This window comes from Puma concolor, chromosome B1 (assembly GCF_028749965.1).
Source record: "Puma concolor isolate L17-30 chromosome B1, mPumCon1.1.hap2, whole genome shotgun sequence".
NCBI classification, from domain to species: Eukaryota; Metazoa; Chordata; class Mammalia; order Carnivora; family Felidae; genus Puma; species Puma concolor.
Window position 1 is genome coordinate 146,049,868 of NC_141670.1, and position 24,683 is coordinate 146,074,550.

The window sequence follows — 24,683 nt, forward strand, 5'->3', positions numbered from 1 at the left end:
CGTGCTGAGCCGCCATATCAGCTCGGCTGGCTGCTGTGACCAAGAGGGGGTGCGCTAGTGACGCTACTTCTCTGGGCGTGGTTTTCATCCTGGGGGAAGGGTCCGTGGAGTTTGAGGGGAGATGGAGGAGATGGCGGCTTCGGCGCGGGAAGATGGCGCCCGCGGCCAAAAGCAAGGGCGGCGGGGCTGCAAGCACTATGACAGAGGATGTCTCCTGAAGGTGATGACTTCCATGGGCTCTTCCCATACAGGCTGCCGCCGGGTCGGGCGGGGGCGGAGTGGGCCAGGCGATTAGGCTTGGGCTGAAGTTAGAGGCTAAGCTGTTTGTCAGGATCCCTCCTCCACCTCGAACTGGGTTCCCGCTGTAGAGAACGTTTCGGCAGGGCGACCACAGGCCGCACCCGTACTCTTGTCTTACTTTGTAAGCAAAGTCCTTTTTGCTTGGGAAGAGCCGAGGCTTGCACATCAGTCGCTGTATCAACGGGTTTAGTCTTTTGCTACTGGAAGTAGACTGAGGCAGCGTCGGGCCTGGGCCGGCTTTTCCCCAGGATCACTTTCAGGTGTGTGATGAAGTAATGAAAGAGGATAAGCGAGTGGAGAATCGGAATACGATTTCAGCTACTGTAGTAACAGTTTTACCGCTCGCCAGCTTCATTTTAGAGTCGGTGAGTGAACCTCAGGCTGCCGAGGAGAAAATGCTTTTGTGACATGGAAAGCCAGCCGTGTGATTGCCACTAAATAGGAGATTATGTGTAGGAAAGTGCCTACTATACATATATTCTTGTTTTTGCCGTTTACTTTGAGGAAAATTGCTGGTCACTCTAGAACTTTTTAGATGGGCACCCGCTCAGAGTTTCCTGATTTTGTTGTTGTTGCAAGAAGCAGTTTGAAGATTTTAAGAAAGCGTGAGCTTTGGAGTCCCACAGCCCTACCCACAAGTCATAGCGCTGCCCCTTGATAGCTCAGTGCTTTTGAGCAGGTGCTCCATTTGTACAGTAGGGCTGATAGAGTTACTGTTTCATAAAAAAGTATGAGGCCTGTAAAGATCACTTAAAGCCTTCTTTTAGGCCAGGCTTGGTGAAGTTCCTCCACAGCACTGGATGAAACTTTTTCAAAGTCATTCACCAAGTGTTGTGTAAGCAAATTGAAGGCTGTCCTTATGATTCCATTTCCACTGACTGATGTTACTGTTTGAAACTTGATGATTGGAACTGAATTCAACATTTTGGCCCTTTCCCCCAAGAAACTACATAAATATGTCTGAGTTTCATAGAGTTTAGATACTTGACCCTGAGTATCAAATACTTTTTGCCCGCTCTTGCTCCTTCCTTAAATACTAGAAGCCAAGTGAAGAGTTTTAAGGAGGAAGTAATCAACTAAATCAAATGCTGTTGTTTGAGTAAGATAACTGAAAATTGAACTTTAAATTGGATGAGGAGGTCCCTGGTGATCTTGACAAGAGAAGTTTCAGTGGGGAGATTGGGACAGAGCCTGATTGGAGTGGGTGAGAGAGAGAGAGAGAGAGAGAAGTGAAACTGGAAATCTTAAATTTTTTTTTAATGTTTATTTATTTCTGAGACAGAGACAGAGCATGAGTGGGGGAGGAGCAGAGAGAGAGGGAGACAGAATCGGAAGCAGGCTCCAGGCTCCGAGCTGTCAGCACAGAGCCCAATGCCGGGCTCAAACCCACAAACCGTGAGATCATGACCTGAGCCGAAGTTGGTCGCTCAACTGACTGAGCCACCCAGGTGCCCCTGGAAATAGTCTTTATAGACAATTCTTGGAGTTTTGTTGCGAAAGAGCGCAAAAAAACAAACCACCAAAAAAAAAAAAAAAAAAAAAAAAACAACACAAACAACCCAAAAACAACAACTCTGGTTGCTGTGAGATTTAGAATCATGAGTTTTTTTTTTTTTTAATCTTTAAAATGGGAGGTATTGCAGCATGTTTTTGTACTCTTGGAAATGACTCATTAAAGTGAGAACATTTTTAATGCAGGAGGGAAAGAGAAAACTGTAGGAGCACTTACTGCCCTTGAGTAATCAAAGAAAAGATGGGATCCAGTGCACAAGTGGAGGAGTTGGCCTTAAGTAAAAACATGGAACAGAGGACAGAGTATTAGGTACATTTGCAAGTAGGTTGGTTGATAGAGTTTGTGGTAGGATGTTTTCTTTTGATTATTTCTATTTTCGTAGTGAAGTAAGCAAGGTATCAGCAGAGTGTAAGGGTGGAGGAAAAGCTGTAAAGAAAGAGATGTGAAATAATCACCCAGATTTTAGGTCCTAGATTGTAGAAGAATGAGGGAGTCAACTAGGGAAGTATAGTAAAAACTCATATTTTATTAGTGATTTTGACTTAGAAGTGAGACCAGTAGTCCCTTTTCTTCAGCTATATCTAGCTGTTCCTATACAGGAGAGAATTGGATTTAACCAGATTTGGGGTTTTGGTTAGGTATGTAGAGGAAGAGAGAAAGAAGGAACTAGAGTATGTGCAAGGGAAGAATTGAAGTGAGTTGGGAAGAGAGGAAGTAGTGATTAGAGAATTGCATGCTTGAAATTAAGATAGAAACAAGATTCAGTTGCTTAGAGCAGTGGTTCTCAAAGTGTGGTGAATGGACCCCCCACCCTGTGATTCCTGAGGCCCTTTTAGGTCAAAACTACTTTCTAATACTAAGATGTATTCTTTCTCAGTGTATGCAAAAGTGGTGATTAAAATTGCTGGCACCCTAGCAAAATGAAGACAGTGGCACTGACCTGTGCTACACCTATAATTAAAAAAAAAAAAAAAAGCCAGTTTCACTTAAGAATGTCATTGATAAAATTGTATAAAATCTCAGCTCTTGAATACATGTCTTTTTACATGTTTTTTACATGTTTGATGAAATGGGATGTTTTCATCAAGAACTTCTGCAAACTAAAATTAGATGGTCATTGTGAGGAAAGTTCTTATGCAATTGGATCGTGCACTGAACTAGTAGCTTTCTTGCGGAACATTTCTTACTTGAAATCTGGCTTTTCAAATTTGAGTATTTGGTGGACATTTTTTTGAAAAGGAGAGAAGTGAAACTGTCATTGCAAGGAAGATCATTGACAGTAATAAAATTCAAGCTGTCATTTAAAAATTAGAATTAAAATTAAAAAAAAGTTTTTTTTAATGTTTATTTATTTTTGAAGGAGAGAGAGACAGAGTGTGAGTGGGGGAGGGGCAGAGAGAGAGAGAGAGACACACACACACACACAGAATCTGAAGCAGGCTCCAGGCTCTGAGCTGTCAGCACAGAGCCTTACACGGGGCTTGAACTCACAAACCACGAGATCATGACCTGAGCTGAAGTTGGACTCTCAACCGACTGAGCCACCCAGGTGCCCCTAAAACTTTTTTTAAATGTTTGTTTTTGAGAGAGAGACACACAGAGTGTGAGTGGGGGAGGGACAGAGAGAGAGAGAGGGAGACACAGAATCCAAAGCAGGCTCCCGAATCTGAGCTGTCAGCACATAGACCGACGCGGGGCTCAAACTAATGGACCGCAAGATCGTGACCTGAGCCTAAGTTGGATTCTTAACAGACCGAGCCACCCAGGTGCCCCAAAATTAGAATTTTGGAAAACTTGGATTATTCTCTGTAAGCTTGAAAGTGTCCCAGTTCCTAAAGACTTTTCTGATGAGATCGGTAGTGATATTAACAAGCACTTTTTTTTTTTTTTTTATCTTGCATGGAAAATTTGTGAACATTTGAAAGAGCTATAGAACTCAGTGAACTGATATTTTCCAAATGACCAATGCGTGGGTAAAAGATCCATTCAGAGTGCAAGATAGATCAATGGATTTTGACGTAACGGAGAAAAGTTCACATACAATTTCAGAGTCCGTGTTACAACTAATGATTTATGAATTGTTGAGTTTTGTTGTAGTATCAGAGATGAGTATTCTTGCAAAGGCTGTTAAAATACTCCTTTTTCCAACTACATATCTGTGGAAGGCCAAAGTTTCTTCATATACTTAAACCGAATACAGAAGCAGAAATGAGAATTCATTTATTTTGGGAGAAAGTAGTTATTTCATTAAAATAATGTTATTTATGTTAACATGTAATGGGTTCATTACTATTTTTTTTTTTAATTATTTTTTTTTCAACGTTTATTTATTTTTGGGACAGAGAGAGACAGAGCATGAACGGGGGAGGGGCAGAGAGAGAGGGAGACACAGAATTGGAAACAGGCTCCAGGCTCTGAGCCATCAGCCCAGAGCCTGACGCGGGGCTCGAACTCACGGACCGCGAGATCGTGACCTGGCTGAAGTCGGACGCTTAACCGACTGCGCCACCCAGGCGCCCCTACTATTATTTTTAAAAGAAGTAATAAATATTTAAAAAACCTTTCAATTTTATAATATGGTGTCAGATATAATTCACATAATCAAAAGCTCTTTGAGATCATCAGTAATTTTTTTAAAGTTTATTTCGAGAGACGGAGACAGCACGAGTGGGGGAGTGGCAGAGAGGGAGGGAGACAGAAAATCCCAAGCAGGCTCCACACTATCAGCGACCCAAAGTAGGGGTGGTAGGGTGCTCGAACTCACAAAACAGTGAGATTGTGACCTGAGCTGAAACCAAGAGTCAGATAGATGCTTAACAGACAGAGCCACCCAGACACCCCGATCCTCAATAATTTTTAAGAGTGTAAAGAGGTCCTGAGACCAAAACATTTGAGAACCACTGTTCTTTGGTATGACCTTGAGAATATGTCGCTGAGGAGGTTTGGAGGACAAGGTCATTGGAAGTAAGAAAGTCAAGGAATTGAGAGTTCATGGTATTGGAAGGATTATAGTGGTGGATGTGCAGATCACTAAGATGTAGGACAAGAGTAGTGTTGGGAGAGAAAGTGTACCAGTTAAGTGTTAAAATCTTTAAGGAATGAACTGTATTGTGGTAAATTATGGTGTAAGATCTTCAGAAATGAGTGGATCTGGAAGGTCACAGTATACTGGAAACTATGGGGTGAGCTTACTGGCTTGGAAACTTTTTGGTGTACTATATAGGATAAAGCTAAGTTACTAATGGTAACAAAAAGGCCCAACAGTAATGTAGGCTAAAGAATAGAATTTATTTCCTCCCACCTAACAATTTCAAGGTTAATTATCCAGTTTGGTAATAAGACTGTTCCACATGATCACTTCAGGACAAGTTTTCCCCACTGTATTTTGCCCTGCTTTAGGGCATACAGTCAGCAGGTGGATTGCTGCTATGTCCAGGTTTCATCTGATGGAAAGGAGAAAGGGAGCGTGGAGGAGGAGGCATGCCCAGTTTCATAATACTCAGGCCCAAGAGTGACACTGATTTCTGCTTGTATTCTTTTGGTAAGAACTTAGTCATTTGGCCACAGCTGAAATCAAAGAAAGCTGGGAACTGTAATAAAGCTGGGCAATTGTGTCTGGGAAGGAGAGAATAGATTTTGCTAGTCTGCCACTCTTGAAAACAACGACTATCTCTTACATTTATTGCATCCTCTAAAATATCAAGCATATAGTTGATGATTAATAAACACAAGCAAATTAAAGTATATATAATCTTTATGATATTTAATGTTTAAGGGGTTAAGTAGGTAAGTGAATTTATCTGGAAATGTCTAAGAAGAAATTGCCTGCCTGCTTTTAAGGCTGAGAATGAGTTTAGGGTATTGTGAGATTGGTTCTTCAGTCTAGGGATTTCCATTCTTCATGATTCCTTTATCTTTAAGGACCAGATTATGTTCAACTTAATACAGACATAGATGTTGAAGGGAATAATTAAAATATGCTAAGAAACAGTGAAAAGTTATGTTTAGGATTAGTTTACAAACGAATCCATTGGTTGTATTCTTTGACCTTGTTCCAGGAGGAGGAGGAAGAAATTTTTTTTTTTTTTTTTTTTTTTATTGCAAACTTGTTTTTCTCTTTTTATAACTTTTTTTCCCCCTTGGGCATTAGGCACCTTGTTGTGACAAACTTTATACTTGTCGGTTGTGTCATGATAACAATGAAGATCATCAGCTAGATCGCTTTAAAGTAAAGGAAGTGCAGTGCATAAACTGTGAAAAAATCCAACACGTAAGATTTTACCACATTTCTATTTTCTTTTTAAATAATGTTAAGGTGGCTTAAAAAAAATTGGTATTGCAAGTGACTTCTTTAATTCTAAGCAATATCTTTGATTTAAATGTTTAAAACCTTGTAAAAATCTGCATATACTGTAACAAACTGGATATTTAAATGATAATACAAAATGTTTTGATAAATTTAGTCCAATTTTTAATTACATGTATCTGTTTTAGGCCCAACAGACTTGTGAAGAATGTAGCACATTGTTTGGAGAATATTATTGCAGTATATGCCATCTTTTTGACAAAGACAAGAAGCAGTATCATTGTGAAAACTGTGGAATTTGTAGGTACTGTATGTAAAATGTTCTTTTCCTATTCTAATGTACCTGGGCAATAATAGTTTTTAAAATCTTTATTGGGATATAACTTGCATCTAATAAAATGCCTTCGATTTAAATGTCTAGTAAGTTTGACAAATATATATAGCTGTGTTACTAATACAGTCAGGATAAAAAACATTTCCGTTATTCTGAAAAATATTTTCATGCCTCTTTTGTAGTAATCATTTAATTAGCCCATCAACTATTGTGTGGCTATTTAAATTGTAACTTTTGGATGTAAAATATGCTTTTATATAATGTGTTTTGTGGGCAGCTGAAATAGAAAATTAGGGTAGAGTTTTCTTTTTTTTTTACAATTAGTTTTTAAAAACATTATCAGAAAGTATAGGATGATTTTGTAAAAATTGGAAAATATGAGAAAGTAGAAAGAATAAAAATAAGCTACAGTCCAGTCTCCCACTGACAAGCTACTACAGACATGTTGTCATATAAGAATTTTTTTCTTTCCAAAAATTTTTGAGCATTACATACAAAAACATATATGTAACGTTGTGTACATTATAAACTATACTTTCTAAAAAAACGTTTATTTTGAGAGACAGCGTGCATATGCAGTCCCGAGCAAGCTCAGCACTGTCAGTGCAGGGCCCAATGTGGGGCTTGGTCCCACAAACCATAAGACCTTGACCTGTGCTGAACTCAAGAGTCAGATCCTTAACCGTCTGAGCCTCCCAGGCACCCCTGTTGTAAACTATACTGATACAATAACTCAGCCACTCAATTTAAGAAATAGAATGTTTCCAGGGCACCTGGGTGGCTCAGTTGGTTAAGCGTCTTGACTCTTTATCTCAGCTCAGGTCTTGATCTCCTGGGTGGCTCAGTTGGTTAAGCATCTTGACTCTTTATCTCAGCTCAGGTCTTGATCTCGTGGTGAGTTCAAGCCCTGCGTTGGGGTTCTGTGCTGGGCAAGAACCCTACTTAACAAAAGAAAACTGTTACCAATACTGTAGAAGCTCCAGGTGTTCCATATCAGTCTTTTTCCATAACCACTGTCTAGAATATTTTAAATCACTTGCTTTTATGTAGTTTGTTTTTAAGGAAGGATGACAAACATACCAAAAGATGTAGAAGTCATAAACAATCTTATGAATTTATTTATGAAAACATTTTTTTAATCACTACCCAGATCAAAAAATGGAATGTTCATAGCACTGTAGTAGCCTCTCTCATGCCCCCTACAAGTCAATAAATACACTCCTCTGAAGGTAACTACTCTCTTGAGCTTTGGGGATCCTATAGTAAATGCTCTTTTGTGTTTTGTTTTATATATTTTAAGGTGTTAATGTATTTTATGTATTTACATAGAATTGTTCTGTTTTCCTTTGTGATTGATTTATCATTGTCTCTTTTTATCTTTAGTTATATTTTCTGCCTTAAGAGCTACTGTATCTATATCAGCTTTCTTTTGATTAGTTTTTGCATGTATGTCTCTTTTCATTCATTCATTCATTCTTGAGAGACCAAGGGAGAGTGGGGGAGGGGCAGAAAGAGGGAGACAGGATCCAAAGTGGGCTCTTGCAGACAACAGAGAGCCGATGCAGGGATCAGAGTCACAAACCAGGAGATCATGACTCGAGCTGAAGTTGGACACTTAACCGACTGAGCCACTCAGGTGCCCCCCTTTTTATTTTTTTATCCCAGACATTTTGTATGCTTACATTTAAGGCATGTAGCTTGTATGCAGAATGTAGTTGCATTTTTTATTCAGTTTAATGAAAGCTGTCTTTTAATTAGCATATTTAGTCTTATTAATATAATTGTATATATAAATTTTAAATGTACAATTTTACAGTTTAGTCGACAAGTTTAGTATTTTCTATCCCCTTAGTATTTATCTGTCTTTTTTTCCGTCTCCTCGCTTGCCTTCTTATGGATTAATCGGCAATTTTTCTATTTTACTTTATTTTTAAAATATTTTTTAAAGTTTATTGTTTTATTTTGAGGGAGAATGTGAGCAGGGGTGGAGCATGGAGGGAGGGAGGGAGGAAGAGAGAGCGAGAGAGAGAGAGAGAGAGAATGAATCTCAAGCAGGCTCTGCACTGTCAGTGCAGAGCATGATGTGGGCTTGAACCCTCAAACCATGAGATCATGTCCTGAGCTGAAATCAAGAGTTGGCCACTTAACCGACTGAGCCACCCAGATGCCCCGTGTTTTAAGTTTCATTTTTATTCTCTATAAACTTATTAGAGATATATTCTTCCATTCTCTTGGTAGTTATCTTAGAAATTATACATCCTTGGTTTACTAGAGTAATGCATTTATCATTTCTGGACAGTGTAAGAACCTTAACTAAGAGGCTTTACGTGTACTTGTCATGTCTTTTAATCTACGATATTTTAAACTCTGTAAGACATTGTTTCAAACAGTATCCTCTTACATTTACCTACACATTTACCATTTCTGTTGCTCTTCTTGCCTTTCTGCATTTCTTTCATCTTCAGGATTATTTTCCTTTGGCTTCAGGAATTCTTTTTATTAATACTTCCAGTGAGGCTCTGCTGGTGACAGATTCCGTCAGTTTTTCGTCTCTCTAAAAATGTCTTTATTTTCATTTTAAAATTTTGTCTTTGCTGAGTATAGAATTACTTTCTTTTTGCACTTTAAAAATATTCTGGTGCCATGGTTTCTGTTTCAGAAATAGCCTGTCAGGATTATTAGTGCCTCTTTGAGGGCAATCTTTTATCCCCCTCTGAATGTTTTCAGGTTTTTTTTATTAACGTTTATTTATTTTTGAGAGAGAGAACAAGCGAACAAGCAGGGGAGGGACAGAGAAAGAGGTATACAGAATCGTAAGCAGGCTTCAGGCTCTGAGCTGTCACCACAGAGCCTGATGCGGGGCTCAAACCCACGAACCATGACATCGTGACCTGAGCCGAAGTTGGACGCTCAACCGACTGAGCCACCCAGGTGCCCCCCTCAGGTTGTTGGTTTTTAGTTTTTCCATGATGTGTCCAGGTGTGTGAGATACTTATCTGGCTGGCAGTTTGTAGAATTTCTTAAATCTATGGCTTGATGTCTTCTGTTAGTTTTGAAATATTCTTGGCCAGTGTTTCTTCAGATAATGTTTCTGCCTCTTGCTCTTGGCCCCTTCTGGGACTTTAGGTGTAGACCTTTTCACTGTCCCATATGTCTCTTACATTTTTCTTTTTTTCTGTATTTATCTCTTGTCCCTTCATGCTTAAATTGGCTAGTTCTTTTTCTTTTTTTCTGTATTTATCTCTTGTCCCTTCATGCTTAAATTGGCTAGTTCCTACTGATGTGTCTGTCATACTGTGTTGAATCTGCTATTTAACCTGTTGAGTTTTTAATTTTAGGGTTTTTTTTCTTAAAATTATAGAATTTACATTGAATATCCCGCCCCACCCCCACCCCCGTCCTTTGTAGTTTTAATTTTTTCAGGTGAAAAAAAATTTTTTTTCTTCTTTCAACATATTAATCACTGGTCATTTAAAGGCAGGGTCTGATAACTCCAATATGTTGATTATTTGTGGGTCAGTTCTGTTTTCTGTTTTTCCTCCTTTGGTGTTTGGTTCTTTAGTTCTGCCTTTTGGCATGCTTGATATTGTTTTTAGTTGGTTGTTGGACAAAATTGAATGCTATTTATTATTCTCCAAAGAGAATTTTCTTTTGGCAAGCAGTTCATGTAGAGCCAGATCCTACTAATCCATTTAAAGATTGAGATGATTATGGGATGCCTGGGTGGCTCAGTTGGTTAAGTGTCCCAACTTGCTCAGGTCATGATCTCATGGTTCATGAATTCGAGCCCCACATTGGGCCCTGTGCTGACAGCTCAGAGCCTGGAACCTGCTTTGGATTCTGTGTCTTCCTCTCTCTCTGCCCCTCCCCTGCTTGTACTCTATCTCTCTCAAAAATAAATAAACATTAAAAAATAAATAAGTAAAGATTGAGATGATTAGAGGCCAAGTTTTATTTATATTCCTGTTCTTTTTTGTTTTCCCTAACACAGGTTCCTAGCACATGTTTCCTCAGGGGTCTTGATTTAAAGTTTATCAGGGCAACTCTTGTAATGGGATCTGGGCTCCCAGTTTTTTGCCTCCCTAGCTGAGAAATTGCCAGAGGGTTTGCGTGGTTACATATCCTCTTACCTGCTGCTTGCTGCTTAGCTTGTTTGCTTCTGACAGTATAGTTTAGGATCTGCAAGTCCCCCAAGGACGGTGAAGCAGGGACTGTTGGATTTTTCTCAGTGTATTTCCCTTCTGTCTGGAATATTGACCCTTTAAGCCCTTTGTTGATTTTTTTTTTTTTTTTTTACTGCTTTTAAATTGCTTGTTTTCTTTGAATCCAGACTTTGTAGTTCTCAGTGGGAGCTTTGGTCCTGTACAAGCTATTTTATCCATTGTGGAGTGGAAGTTTACAATGTATGTTTAGTTTTGCTTATTTTTTTTAACTCATGCTATGTTTATTTTTCTGTGGCCTTTTTTTTTTTTTTTTGAAACAGAGCCTTGTTTCTAGGGTTTCTCCTATTTGATTCATGAGCTCCAGTTGATTTTCACTGTTGTACAGAGTTATTTTGTATGCCAGATCTGCACACAGCTTTTAATTACCACTATTACAATAAAGGAATCAATACATTTTATAGTTAATTTGTTGACTCAAGTTGTTGAGACTGCAGGATACATATCTCATACTACCCTGTATACATTAAGCTTTGTGAAGTTAAGATATTTTCAAATTTTAAATTCCTATACCTGGTAATATTAAGCTTCGTGAGATCAAGGTATTTTCAAAAGTTTAAATTTTTATACCTGAGAGTACCATGTACACAGTGTGTGCTCGTAATGTGTAGGCTGTGCATCTTAAGCAGAATGTTTTTGGTGTTATGATTCTTTTCTGTATGTGAGGAAAATTTGTCCTCAACATTTACCATCTAAGTATGTTTTTAAAACCTTTTAAAATAACAGTAAATATTTTGTTATATATATTATTATGAATGATAGAAGTAAGAATAAAGGCGGTGAAAAACAACTTCATTGGAAATTTTAATAAGAATTTAAACATTGTAAATCCAAATTTTGATTCCATATTTTTCTAGTTTTGAAAAGATATGTACTAAATTTGACAATATCCCTTGACTGTAACTATTCACTGGTCACTTGTCATGAATCTGGCACATGTCTATCTTGTTAATAATTGATTCTAGGTTTTAGATATAGTTCTAATAGGTTCTAGCTTGTAATTACTTTTGGTTCTTCTTACACTTGTACCATCAAAATGTAATATTGATTCCAGATGTCAGATACATCACTAGTAAGATTCTGGCTTATCCTTACTTGTGTCTATGCATTGCCAAATTCAGTGTTTTTGAAACCTTGTATTTATAGGTGGCCATCATTTTAGTTCCAATATAACAAAATATTTTTTATTTTTAGATTTGTAAATCCCTACTGGAATGTCAGTCCTGTGAATTTTTTCAATTTTTACATCATCTATTCTCTTCCAAATACTTTAGGCACATACTTCAACATTTGTCCATTTTACTCAGCCATACTGAGTAAATTTTGGTGTACGAACATAATAAAAGATGGAAGAGTGCTGTCACACATCTTTTTAGCAAAATGGGTTGGTTTAGGTTCATGTAACAAAATACTGTGAATTGAAGTCCTTATTGAATGACTAGATGAAGAATCTATGTTTGTTTGTTTTTTTCATTTGAAATACATTGTTCATTTTTTTTGAGTGAGGCCATTCATCCATGGTATGTGTTTTAAAGGATTGTTATCACTTCAAGTAGGTATTTTAGGTGGCATTATGTCTGTTGTCATTGCTCAAAAATATTTGAAACATCTTTTTTAAAAAAAATATTTATTTTTGAGAGAAACAGAGTGTGTGAGTTGGGGAGGGGCAGAGAGAGAGGGAGACACAGAGTCTGAAGCAGGCTCCAGTCTCTGAGCTGTCAGCACAGAGTCCGACATAGGGCTTGAACTTTGTAAACTGCAATATCATGACCTGAGCTGAAGTCTGAGGCTTAACTGAATGAGCCACTCAGGCGCCCACCCGTCTTTGAAACATCTTTGTACAATTCTTTCAGAGTGCCAGTGGCACACTGAAAATTCAACCCCCCCTTGGGGATTTTCAGAGCTGTTCATCTTCATTTTTTTTCAGATTGTTAAAAGATATTGGGAGCAAACTCTATTAAATAAGATTGGCATATACTGTGTTTAGTCAGAAATGACATATGACCATCAGATAATGACTATTTTTTTAAACAACAAAAATATCAAATGACAGGTTAAAAAATGTTTTTGCAGTCAAATGCTCTACCACTGAGCTATACCACCTAAAAAAATGTTTTTGCAATAGCAGTGTTTTTGGAAACTCTACCCTCTCATGGTAACATTAAAAAAAATCATGTCATTTGAATGTATGAGTTCTTATATATTTGCATAAATATCAATCTTTTCACTTTGTAGCTAACCTTCTTTGATAATCTTTTACAGTGAGTCCTCTTTTGGATATTAAAGACAAGTATTTTTTGTCTTCAGTATATTATGAAATTTAGTTATTGCTTTTAGTTTATTAAACAAAGCTGCAAGGCAAGGGTGATCTGATTTCTCGTGCTTGGCGCTTAAGGCACCTCTAGGCTTGGCTCTGGTCTGGAGGTATGAGCTTGACGATTATTGTCTTTAGGCAGTAATCACTGTAAGGAAATCAGTACTGCTTAGAGTTAGTGATATGTTATTCCTGATTTTATATTTTAAAATAGCTTCATGATAGTTAGGTAATCTTTTGAGTGTGGCGGTAATTCTCTTAAAGAGTGACGTGCCCTAAAAGATAGGATTTCAGTTTTTCTTTAATTAGGGGCAGACATCCAATACTGAATTTTTTGGCAGAAGGTACATATATCCTTACTGAAATGTACTAGAATGAGCTTTTTTTTTTTTTTTTTAAATAAATGGGGCAATAAAATTTCTTAGTGTTATTAGATAAGCACCATGATACTTACCATGAGAGTATGATATAACAGATATGGTTTTGGTGTTCTGATTTCTGATCTAAAAAAATGTTTCATCCCTTTGACTATATAATTCCATTTTTAGGAGATTATCCCAAGGAAATAGAGATATGTACCAAGATTTCTGTGTAGTATAAGTCTTGTACCAATAAGTATAATAGTGAAAAATGAAAAACAACCTGTATGTTTGGGAGATTGTTAATTTGCAAGCCCATATCAAAAGTAATGTTCTTAAATGATATTTAGGGATTGGGAAATGATTCATAAAAATTATCTGTCAGGATGTTATACATACCAAAATATTAGCAATAGTTATCCATGAGTGCTGTGATCATGAGTGATTTAAGGTATTTGTTGGTATATTTGTTGGTTCATGTTCTTCTGGGTTTTATATGTTTTAAATAATGAGGATTACTTTTAAAGTTTAAGAAGATATAAGTTTGTAACTACATTTGGGGAAATATAACATCTAATAAGATGATGCTGTAAGAGAAGGATGTGCGTTTGCACATTTCTGCAAATTATTAAATAAGCATCAGACCAATCTTTGTCATGTGTAGAGCACTAGAGTATAGAAGGCATGATTCTTGTTCTTAAATTCTATTCTGTTTGTGGAAGAATGGGCTTAATAAGCAATCACTGCTAGAGAGTTTGTCTGATTATAGGGATTGGAGTGGTCTTAATTTTAGGAATGTTTCAGTAAAGTTTTAACAGAGATAGGCCGAGGCTGAATAGATCAGAATGGTCTGGGTAGAAATAAATAAATAGCCAAGCCAAAGAAAAGGCAGTGAAAGGATGGAGTGAGGGGGTGGGACAGATAGAGACTGGAGTTGAGGATGGAAGTGAAGAGGTTATATTATTTAGAGTAGTTATTTTAAACGGAAGCAAATCTAGTTAGTCCCCGCCACCGTTTTAAAGAAAAGAATAGGGGCGCCTGGATGGCGCAGTCGGTTAAGCATCCAACTTCAGCCAGGTCACGATCTCGCGGTCCGGGAGTTTGAGCCCCGCGTCGGGCTCTGGGCTGATGGCTCAGAGCCTGGAGCCTGTTTCCGATTCTGTGTCTCCCTCTCTCTCTGCCCCTCGCCCGTTCATGCTCTGTCTCTCTCTGTCCCAAAAATAAATAAACGTTGAAAAAAAAATTAAAAAAAAAAAAAATAAAGAAAAGAATAAAAAAGAGATAAATACATGGTAAGGATAAGTACTGTTATGTGGAACTTTCATTAGCATTTTGAGTGTGTGTGTATATGTGTAAATGAAGGGAGAACTGGGTCAAGATGTAAAAATATTTACTGTGTGTTGAGGTGAAGTTTGAGAGACACTGCTGCAGAGTCTGCCAGGTCACCTCTAACTGTGACTATGTACTGACGCCAAGTTGACTGTTTTTGTTTAAACGGAGTCTCCTGGTTTTTGTATGTTTGAAACATCTTCATTTTACTTTCATTTTTGAAAGATATTTTTGTCGGATATAGAATTCTAGGCTGACCGAATGTTGCTCTGCTGTATTTTGTGGATATACATTCTGCATTGTTTCCAGTGAGAGATCTGGTGTCATCTTCTTTTTGTTCCACTATACAAGTCTTCCCCGCCACGCCTGGCTGCTTTTAAGATTTTATCTTTGGTTTTGAGCAGTTTGATTATGATGATCCATGATAGAGTTTTTTTTCATGTTGCTTGTGTTTAGGGTTTGTTGAGCTTTCCTTTTAAGGACATAACACAGAATTTTCGTTCATCTCTTCTGTTCACAACCTCCAGAGAAGTTGCAAGTAGTCTTTATTCAGGACAGCCCTGTGCCTGAGTGTTCTGTTGTTGTGTAAGAAGGGGAAAATAAAAATTTGGGGACAACTAGCAATTTCTCTTTATCATATCTCTTTACATTTCAAATGGATAAAAGAAAAATATAAAAATTAAAAGCCATAAGTATTAGAGGTATACATATATTTATGACCTAGAGGTTTCAAAAGTCTTTCCTAAATAAGAGATAGAAGCATAAGCCATAAAAGAAAATATCAATGGCTTTTTAATACATAGAATTAAAATGGCTGTATGACAAAATATGTAAATCAAGATAATCTTGGTCACACACCAGAAAATTGTAAGTATACAAATGAAAAAGTTTAATATTCAGGATATATAAACAGCTGCTTTAAAATGGTAAAAGACAAATACCCTGGCAGAAGAATGAAAAGAGCACATGGACAGGCAATCTACAGTAGAAATCCACATGGTCCATAAACATTAAAATATATTTCCTGTCTCATAATCTGAGAAACGCAAATTAAAATGACATCTTGTATTTGTCTATCATATAGGTAACCAGTGTTCACTAGGGTGCAGGGAATGCAGGTGCTGTCATACATGGTTAGTGCGGGTATAATTTAGTATTGTCTTTTTGAAAGTCGTTTTGTCAGTATCAAAACCAGTGGTGCAGTACCCTCAGTACCCATAGTTTAACTTTTAGAAATCTTATAAAAGATTATCAACAGATAGACTAAGTGATGTTTGTATAAAGATAGGTATTTTATATCATCGTATTAACTAAAGATAGTAAATTATATAAGGGAATACTTTAAAAAATATGGTCTATCTATACTATGTAATACTATGTAATTATGAAGAGGAATGAAGTGGTTCTATATAGACAGACATAGAATAATCTTCAGGATATGTTGTTAAGTGAAGAAAAAGTCAAAGAACAGAATATAGAGAAAGAATCCATTTATGTAAAAAATAAAGCCCAAAGGGTGTGTGTGTGTGTGTGTGTGTGTGTGTGTGTGTGTGTGTGTAGATTTTTGTAGGAAAAAAGACTTGGATAGATACCATTCTGTAAAAATGAATCTAATCTTTTGACTTTCACATGTATTTTTAGGATTGGTCCAAAGGAAGATTTTTTCCATTGTTTGAAATGTAACTTATGTCTAGCTATGAATCTCCAAGGAAAGCACAAGGTATATAACTAAGTTTGTGTAATTTAAAAAATATTGTATTGTGTTTGAAAACTAGCTTAAATCCTAATATGTTTGGAAGCATGCTAATTTCAGATATTACCAAGTACAACTCTGTTGCTTTTTATTCTTAAGCAGTATTAAGTAGGTGTCCTCAGATCTATGCCTCAGAATATCTGATCTACAGTTCTTTTTCTTCTTCATAGTGTGTAAGAATACTTATATCAGTTATTAGCATACTGTTGACAACTTCTAAGTAAGTTAGTAATGGATTCTTCTCATTGATACTGGTTTTAAGAATAAGTGAAAATGCACAGTACAGAAGAAATAGCAATGTAACAGCATTCCAAGAAAATTCAGAAAATATTTTTGGGTTTTCTTTCATAGTTAGAAATATTTTTAATTTGGATATAGTAATTATATCATGATACCAGTTCCTTTAAAATTATTTTTCATTATTTAGAAAAAAATCTAATAAACATCACAGAACAGAGAGACTAATGATTTTTAAAATTTAAAAAATTTTAATTCCAGTATAGTTAACATTAATGAGGGTTTTTTAAAAATAGGTACTAGATAATAACTAGCCTAAAATAGTCAAGTATTAAGATAAATTGAGATGAATAATGAACATTTGGGATATGGTGACAATGAATAAGGGAAAAAGAATGGGGCTGAGTAAAGACTCCCAAGGTTTTTAGCCCTTGCTTTTAAGGTACTGGATAAATAGATTGTAAATTTGCTGGAGATAAAAGATTGAGTTTGGTTTTACAGATTTGAGTTGGGGTGATAGCCGTGTTATCTTTCAAAAACTATATACACATTTTCTCTTGTGGTATCTTTGTCTTGTTTCTCAGTTATTTCTTATTGTCTGTATTTTAGTAAATGGTCCTATCATGTACTCAGGTGCTTACTTAAAAAACCTGGGCATCATCCATGGCGTGGCATTTCCCCTTACCTTCCCCCATTTAATCATACACTGTCTTGTCAAGTTAGGAACTCTGACACTGGAGGCTGCCTGTTGGAGTTCAAAAACCGTTCCACTTCTTATTGGCAAATGACTTTGGAAGTTATTTAGCTTCTCTAGGCCTCAAATACCTCATCTGTAAAATGGGGTAATGTACCTGTTTCATTTAGAGTTGTGGGACTTAACTGAGCTAATGCAGGTAATGTACTTAGTATATGACATGTAGTAAATTTCAAGAATATGAACTCTTACCATTATCGATATTATTAAGTAGTTTGCTTTGGAGCAAAACACATATAAAATAGATTCCAAAAGTTATTGTCTCTGCATCTTTGGTAAATCTTGATTCACTGATTTTCCTTATGTGTAAAATGAAGGTAATTTGAACAATTAAGATATACTGAGCAATTTCATTGTTTCAGGTAATGTGCAAAGCCTGAAATAGTTATGTGAGTTAGCTGTTCAGTTCTTATCTGACATATAAGAAACACGTATTGTTAATTATTATCTTTAGTAAGTTAGTAGTGTTGTTTCCTTTATTGTTTTTATTAGTAAATCTGTTTGTCATTTCCATTTAGTTAAGTTTTTAGTAATTTGAGTTTTTCTTTTAAACAGTGTATTGAAAATGTTTCCCGGCAGAATTGTCCAATATGTTTGGAGGTAAGCTTAAAATATCATTTGCTTTGGAAATATTCCCTGTTGAATTTAAGATATGTGGATGTTTATATTGTCTTCATGCAGGCACTAACATTTATTTCCTTTACAGGACATTCACACATCCCGTGTTGTTGCTCATGTCTTGCCGTGTGGACATCTTTTACATAGGTAAAGGAATTTTGTGTTTTTTCTCTCAAAATTGAAAATAGTGGAGATAGTTTTTGTTTTACTGAAACAATGTTATATATTTTTTTCAGAACGTGTTATGAAGAAATGTTGAAAGAGTGAGTGTTTGATGGGATTTTTAAAAATTAATTATTGTAAGATGCTGATTTATTATTTTTTCGGGGATGTGGAAGTGGGCCAGCTCTGTTCCTCACACTGTGTGGGGCGTGACATATTTATGTTGAGATGGGCCGGGTAAATGCATAATGGTAAACTGGGCAAAGCGTCTTGTGTATGTAGGACTGCACCTTTTCCCCCATGTCTGCAGTATGCCTTATCTCATCCCTCATTTCAAGAGACTCTTATTTTCTGGCCTTGCTTAACAGGAGGCATGGGCTCTACCAGAGGCAATCGATAGCATTTTAAGATTGCTGAGGTATTGTCACTCAGAATCCTGTTAGGTCAGTATATTGGCCCAGGATAATCATCTGCAAAGAAAGCTGGTAACAAGATTATCTAAAGCAGAAACTTTATTATGGGGAAAGGATGTTACAATGAGATGAGAGTAGTTAGGATAGAAGAGACTGTGTGAATGTATTTTCATAAGCAGAAATTTTAATTTAATATAAGAGCCAGATAGAAGGGAACTTTTTCAGAATGTTTAGAGAGAAAATAATATGATCTAAGTTGCCTGAATATATTAAAAAAATTGAGGTCATTTAGTTAGAAAGTAGCTTAATTGGCTTTTAAAATATATTGAATATATTCTACAAAGAATACGGGCTGATTCCTTCTAATTTTAGAGAGCTGAGGAAAAAGAGTAGGTTTAAAAAATACCATGGATCTACTGATCATCTTAAAATTCAGAATAATGCTCTGTTTTGGATGGTTTATGTACCAGTTAGCATGCATCCTCTTGTATACCTGAGTTGATATACTCCTTGTTAAATGTTTGGAAAATAACCTCTCTGTTTCTTCTAGAGGCTACAGATGTCCATTATGTATGCACTCTGCTTTAGATATGACTAGGTACTGGAGACAGCTGGATGATGAGGTAGCACAGACTCCTATGCCATCAGAATATCAGAACATGACTGTGGATGTGAGTACGATCAATGCTTAAAACTTTTCAGGTTCCTAGTTGATGTTCTTGTTTATTTTTGCCTTTTTGCTCAAATCTGTCTAAAAAATAACTGCTTTGGCAGAAACACCAATGTGATGATTAATGGGAAGGACAAAATATAAATTTTAAATTCAAAGGACCAGACCAAAAAAATTCTAAGAATACCTTTATGCAATTCTTCCCAACACTAGATGGCAGGCAGAAACTTTATTCTGAATTATTTACGTATTACTTGTCAGAGCCAGTCAGTCATGTAATGGTGTGGAGGTGAATTACTGGTGTGATGTTTTTAATGATGCTTTATTTCTAATTATTTTAAATTTTATTTTAGGCATACGTATTTGTTGATTTCTGAAGAAGATTACTTTTTGTTTTTTAATGTTCGTTACCCTTTTTATTCATGTGGATAATTGAATTGTTAGTAAGGTAAATGAAGGATTGCTTTTGGAATACTAATTGGTAATTACGTGATGTTTTACTAGAGGCTTCAGTGTGCTTTGTTCCATGTAGGTCATTTTTTCAAATAACAGCTTTATTGAGATATAATTTATATGCCGTGTAACTCATCCATTTAAAGTGTGCAATTCAGTGCTTTTTAGTATATTCTTGGAGTTGTACAAACATCAGCCACCGTCAATTTTAGGATATTGCCCCCCAAAGAAATCCCATACCCTTTAGCAGTCATTCCCCAATCCCCTAGCTCTAGGCAACCACTAATCCTTCTACATTCAGATTGTATTCCAAATTATAATTTTGAACAAACTTGGAAGTTTTCTATTTACTATGGTATGACTATTCAATTTTTTTAATCTTATTTATTTTTAAATTTTAGTAAACATATCACGCAATGGTTTCAAGAGTAGAATTCAGTGATTTATCACTTAAATACAACACCCAATGCTCTCCACAAGTGCCCTTTTTAGTACCTGTCACCCATCCAGTCCACCCCCCACCCATGTCCCTCCATCAACGCTCGGTTTGTTCTCTGTTGTTAAGGGTCTCTTGTGCTTTGTTTCCCTTTCTTCCCCATCCCCCCCCACCCCTTCCTATATGTTCATCTGTTCTGTTTCTTAAATTCCACATATATTAGTCATCAAAAAGAATGAAATCTTGCCATTTGCAAAGATGTGGGTGGAGCTAGAATGTATTATGCTAAGTGAAATAGGTCAGTCAGAGAAAGACAAATACTGTATGGTTTCACTCATGTGGAATTTAAGAAAACAGGTATGAGTATTCTAAAGCTAATGCTTTTCTTACATACTAATGCGTTGATCTGTTTTCAGGTTAACACCTTTTTTATTTTTTGGGATCTTTGTGTTAGAAGAGATTAATTCTCAAGTGATATCTTACTGTCATTTTATTTATTTATTTATTTATTTATTTATTTATTGTTTATTTTGTTTACTTACTTATTTTGAGAGAGAGACAGAGCATGATCAGGGGAGGGCAGAGTGAGAGGGAGACACAGAATCTGAAGCAGGCTCCAAGCGCTGAGCTGTCAGCACAGAGCCTGATGTGGGGCTTGAACTCACAAGCCTTCGAGCTGTGAGATCTTGACCTGAGCCAAAGTCGGCCGCTCAACCTACTGAGCCACCCAGGTGCCCCTCTTACTGTCATTTTAGGGATGAGCCAAAACCTTTTATTTTTTAACTAAATTTTAAGAACTGCTTCTTAGGACTTTATTTTTGAGGCATAGAAGATTGACAGCTTAGTATATTAAACCTAAAGAATAAGCAAAAAAATAAGTGTAAAGATTTTATTAACTAAGATAATTTTGCAAGTGTCAAGGAAGAATAATGAAATCATGTATGTTGTTTTGAACTGTAAATATAGTTGTCAATCTGATAATGCCTATGTTAAATTTTATGCTCAGTACTATTTATATACTATTTGGGAACAGTTTTAAAATAAGATTTCTTGACTCAAATTTACACTTTCATTTTCTAAATTCAAAGCCACCTTAGTAGCCCTCTTAGAATTTTCAGAAAATAAATAAAAGACATTTCTATTTGGGGAAATGTTTAGACTTACCTATATGTGTTTCAGTTCTTCAGTATGATTTTTGAGGAATTGTTTTGGGCAGACAATGCCACTTTGTATCTATAAGGTTTAATATACTTAATTTGAATTCTCTTCACTTTTCAGATTCTCTGCAATGATTGCAATGGGAGATCTACTGTCCAGTTCCATATATTAGGCATGAAATGTAATATTTGTGAATCTTACAATACTGCTCAAGCTGGAGGATGTAGAATTTCACTAGATCAGCAATGACCAGCGTTTATTACACTGGAAAACTCAGCATTTTCTGATCTAGGAAAAGGCTATCTTTAGTATTCTGTTGTCATAATGTGTCAGAATCTGCATAGAGTTGATGTGTTTTGTACTAGTGTCACAGCAAAAAATCATACTACAAGTACTTAAGGATTCAGGGTCTCTTTGTAGAATTGTCATAACTCTATATTGGATGAAAGCCACTGTGCTTGTGTTTTGATTGGAAATTCCTTTAGTGTCAGTTTGGAAGCCAATGATGTTTGCCACTGAAATTCACATCCATAGAAGTATGTTATACTTTCATGGAACTTCGCTTTAAGTGACACTCTGCACGCAGAATTGATTTCTAGTTCTTGATAGAACTGCACTTACTTCTCAGTATTATTCTTGACTTTTTAAGGGCTGTGCTATAATGAGAATATGTTGTATCTTACTGTTGAAATCTTATTACATATACTTTAGAATTTTCTAAGACAGTCCTTTGGATCCTATAAATGTGAATTTTGATGTAATAACTGCTAATAAAATTATATTGAAACAGTGTTTTATAGAAAGTTTTTTCCAAGTTTATTTTTGGCTTAGTTTGGGCAATATAGTCTTATATATAATTCTGTCTATAAATACAAATATGCATACACAAATATGTATTACATATTTCTGTAGAAAACCTCTTTTCTTTCTTTTGAAGTACTCTTCCATTAGAGTAGTTGGAAAAAATATAAAACAGTAGAACTCTTCCAAGCCTTAAGAAAAACCATTAACATTGAAAATAATTTTGTTTTGGTTTCCCGGAATTATTTCTTCGAAGAGTGATTAATCCAGTCAGCAAGTAGTTAGTGTCCAACTACTATGCGCTGGGTAAGGTTCTAGATGGTTGTGGAGACAACAGTGAGCAAGACAAAAGTCCCTGCCCTCGTGGTGGTGCCTCATGACTAGCTTTTCCCTTGGTTTTTTTTTTTGTTTTTTTTTGTTTTTAATGCATGAGGTGGTTGTCTTTGTTGTAAATGGATTGTTTCTTTCTTCTCTAAGTGCTTGAAAGTAGGTATGAATGAATAGAAGGGGCATGGAATATTCCTGGCAAGATCTGATTTTATAATACCTTTTTGGCTTATGTAATGGAATTAAACACACCTCTTAATTCAGGAACAAAATACACAAAAGATTATTTGATGATCCTACAACTTATACAGTAGTATTCCAGTTTCTAACATAGCCTATTTATAAAAACCTTTCGGTTAGGAAATAAAATGTGTACATATTAGTTCATGGGTATTTATTGAATACCATTTTTCTAATTTTGAGCTAGTTGAATCTCTTGCAAATAAACAAGGTTGGCTTACAACTAGAAATCCTAACATTTCTGGTACATTTATTTATTCTGTAGAAATCTCATTACCTGGATAAAGGCAATAGTATTGATTTCTAGTTTTGAGCCCAGATCTTTATTCTCTCCCACCTTCCTGTCTTCTGTGTTCCACTCTTTTCCCCTTCCTGTGTTAGTTTCCTTGGCTTAGGCAGAGCAGTAGTGCTGATCTTGATTTGGGGAAGGAATGAGATATCTTCCCAGGTGTTGCCAATCAATAAACAGATTAAGGAAAGACTAATTTTCTTTTTTTTTTAATTTTTTTAAATTTTTTTTTTTTTTCCCAACGTTTATTTATTTTTGGGACAGAGAGAGACAGAGCATGAACGGGGGAGGGGCAGAGAGAGAGGGAGACACAGAATCAGAAACAGGCTCCAGGCTCTGAGCCATCAGCCCAGAGCCCGACGCGGGGCTCAAACTCACGGACCGCGAGATCGTGACCTGGCTGAAGTCGGACGCCCAACCGACTGCGCCACCCAGGCGCCCCGGAAAGACTAATTTTCTAGTTGTAATACTTCTGTTTTTAATTAAAAAATTTTTTTTATTTTTTAAAGTTTATTTTTTATATAATTAGAGAGCAGGTAGGGGAGGGGCAGAGAGAGAGGGAGGCAGAATCCCAAGCTGACAGTGCAGAGCTGGACCTAGGGCTCAAACTCAAGAACTGTGATACCATGATCTGAGCTGAAATCAAGAGTTGGACACTTAATCAACTGCATCACCCAGACACCCCTCAGATTTGTTTCAGAGAGCAGGAGTGGAGGAGAGGGACAGAGGGGGAGAGAGAGAATCTTAAGCAGGCTCCATGCTCAGCGTGGAACCTGATGCGGGGCTCCATCCCATGACCCTGGGATCACAACCTGAGCTGAAATCAAGAGTCGGATGCCTCTCTGTTAGTAATACTTTTTGGTTCTGTTATGTCACCCTAAGCTAATTAAAAGCATACTGCTTTTAATCACAGGATCATTGGATCTTGAGTAGGAGTGAGTATAGAAAAGTAACAAAACTTTGTGTTTCGAGCATCTACTGCATGCCAGGCTTATGCATTAGCATTGATTGGCATGATAATTCTGTAGGGTAGATGTTGTCTTCATTTTATAGATGAGAAAGCTGAGGTTCAGAGGTTAAATGATATGCTTGAGTAAATGATAGCTGTTAAATGTTGGGAGCTGGGAATTCAATTAGGTCTATGACCCCAAACACACCACACCACACTGCCTTTGACTCAAACTTCTATTTTGCTAAACTACCTACATAATAGCTAAGTCCTCTATCATGGAGGAGCTCATGATTTGATAGACTGTCCATTTTTAGATGTTTTAATTCAAAACCTGATTACTTAGATCTTTGAGGATCCAAATTTGTCCAAAATAATGCAGAATGAATGTATTACCACGTGTTGACATGCAGTCATGTGCTAGAAGCATTTTTCTCACGCTCTTGAAGTCTAGGCTGTAGCACCCAGGGTTTCTTCAAAGATATGTCCATGACATGTGAATTCAATGTTCAAAAATATCTATTGTAGGAAATATGTAAGAAAAGGTGAAAAACTCACAATCTCATCTTCCAGAGGTAAATAGTTTACATTTTGACATTTTTTTTTTTCTTTTTCTGCTCAGAGACTTTAAGAAAGCTTAGAGAAATGTTAAATGCTTAGTCTGATTTTAAGTATGGTAGAATTGTCCATGAAAGAATTGTCCTTAAAATAAGGTTGCCTTGCCACAGAATTCATATCTATTATGTTC

At 36.4% G+C, this 24,683-nt stretch overlaps 1 protein-coding gene across 6 annotated transcripts; it reads left to right on the top strand.

The window, feature by feature from the left end:
- Window positions 1-86: 86 nt before the first annotated feature.
- RCHY1 (ring finger and CHY zinc finger domain containing 1) lies at window positions 87-22,121 on the top strand. Of its 6 annotated transcripts, XR_015250401.1 has the most exons (10): window positions 87-220; window positions 5,964-6,083; window positions 6,308-6,423; window positions 16,317-16,395; window positions 17,975-18,019; window positions 18,126-18,184; window positions 18,274-18,300; window positions 19,163-19,283; window positions 19,636-19,730; window positions 21,450-21,587. XR_015250401.1 is itself a non-coding variant. In XM_025922459.2 (9 exons), exons 1-9 carry the CDS (start codon window positions 122-124, stop codon window positions 21,576-21,578), a joined length of 795 nt encoding a protein of 264 aa, XP_025778244.1. In that variant the 5' UTR covers window positions 87-121; the 3' UTR covers window positions 21,579-22,121. The 6 variants fall into 6 exon arrangements, 5 of the variants coding, with proteins under 5 accessions (XP_025778244.1, XP_025778246.1, XP_086560964.1 ...); XM_025922459.2 differs by lacking the exon at window positions 19,636-19,730 and having other exon boundaries at window positions 21,450-22,121; XM_086704837.1 differs by lacking the exons at window positions 87-220; window positions 19,636-19,730 and adding an exon at window positions 554-665 and having other exon boundaries at window positions 21,450-22,121.
- Window positions 22,122-24,683: the final 2,562 nt, after the last annotated feature.

What these genes read in the sequence shown, in the direction of transcription:
- RCHY1 (XM_025922459.2), top strand. Translation starts at nt 122, where the DNA reads ATGGAGGAGATGGCGGCTTCGGCGCGGGAAGATGGCGCCCGCGGCCAA. An exon ending in ACTGTGAAAAAATCCAACAC is followed by an intron (nt 6,084 to 6,307) that starts GTAAGATTTTAC and finishes TATCTGTTTTAG; the next exon opens with GCCCAACAGACTTGTGAAGA. An exon ending in ATTGTCCAATATGTTTGGAG is followed by an intron (nt 18,020 to 18,125) that starts GTAAGCTTAAAA and finishes TTTCCTTTACAG; the next exon opens with GACATTCACACATCCCGTGT.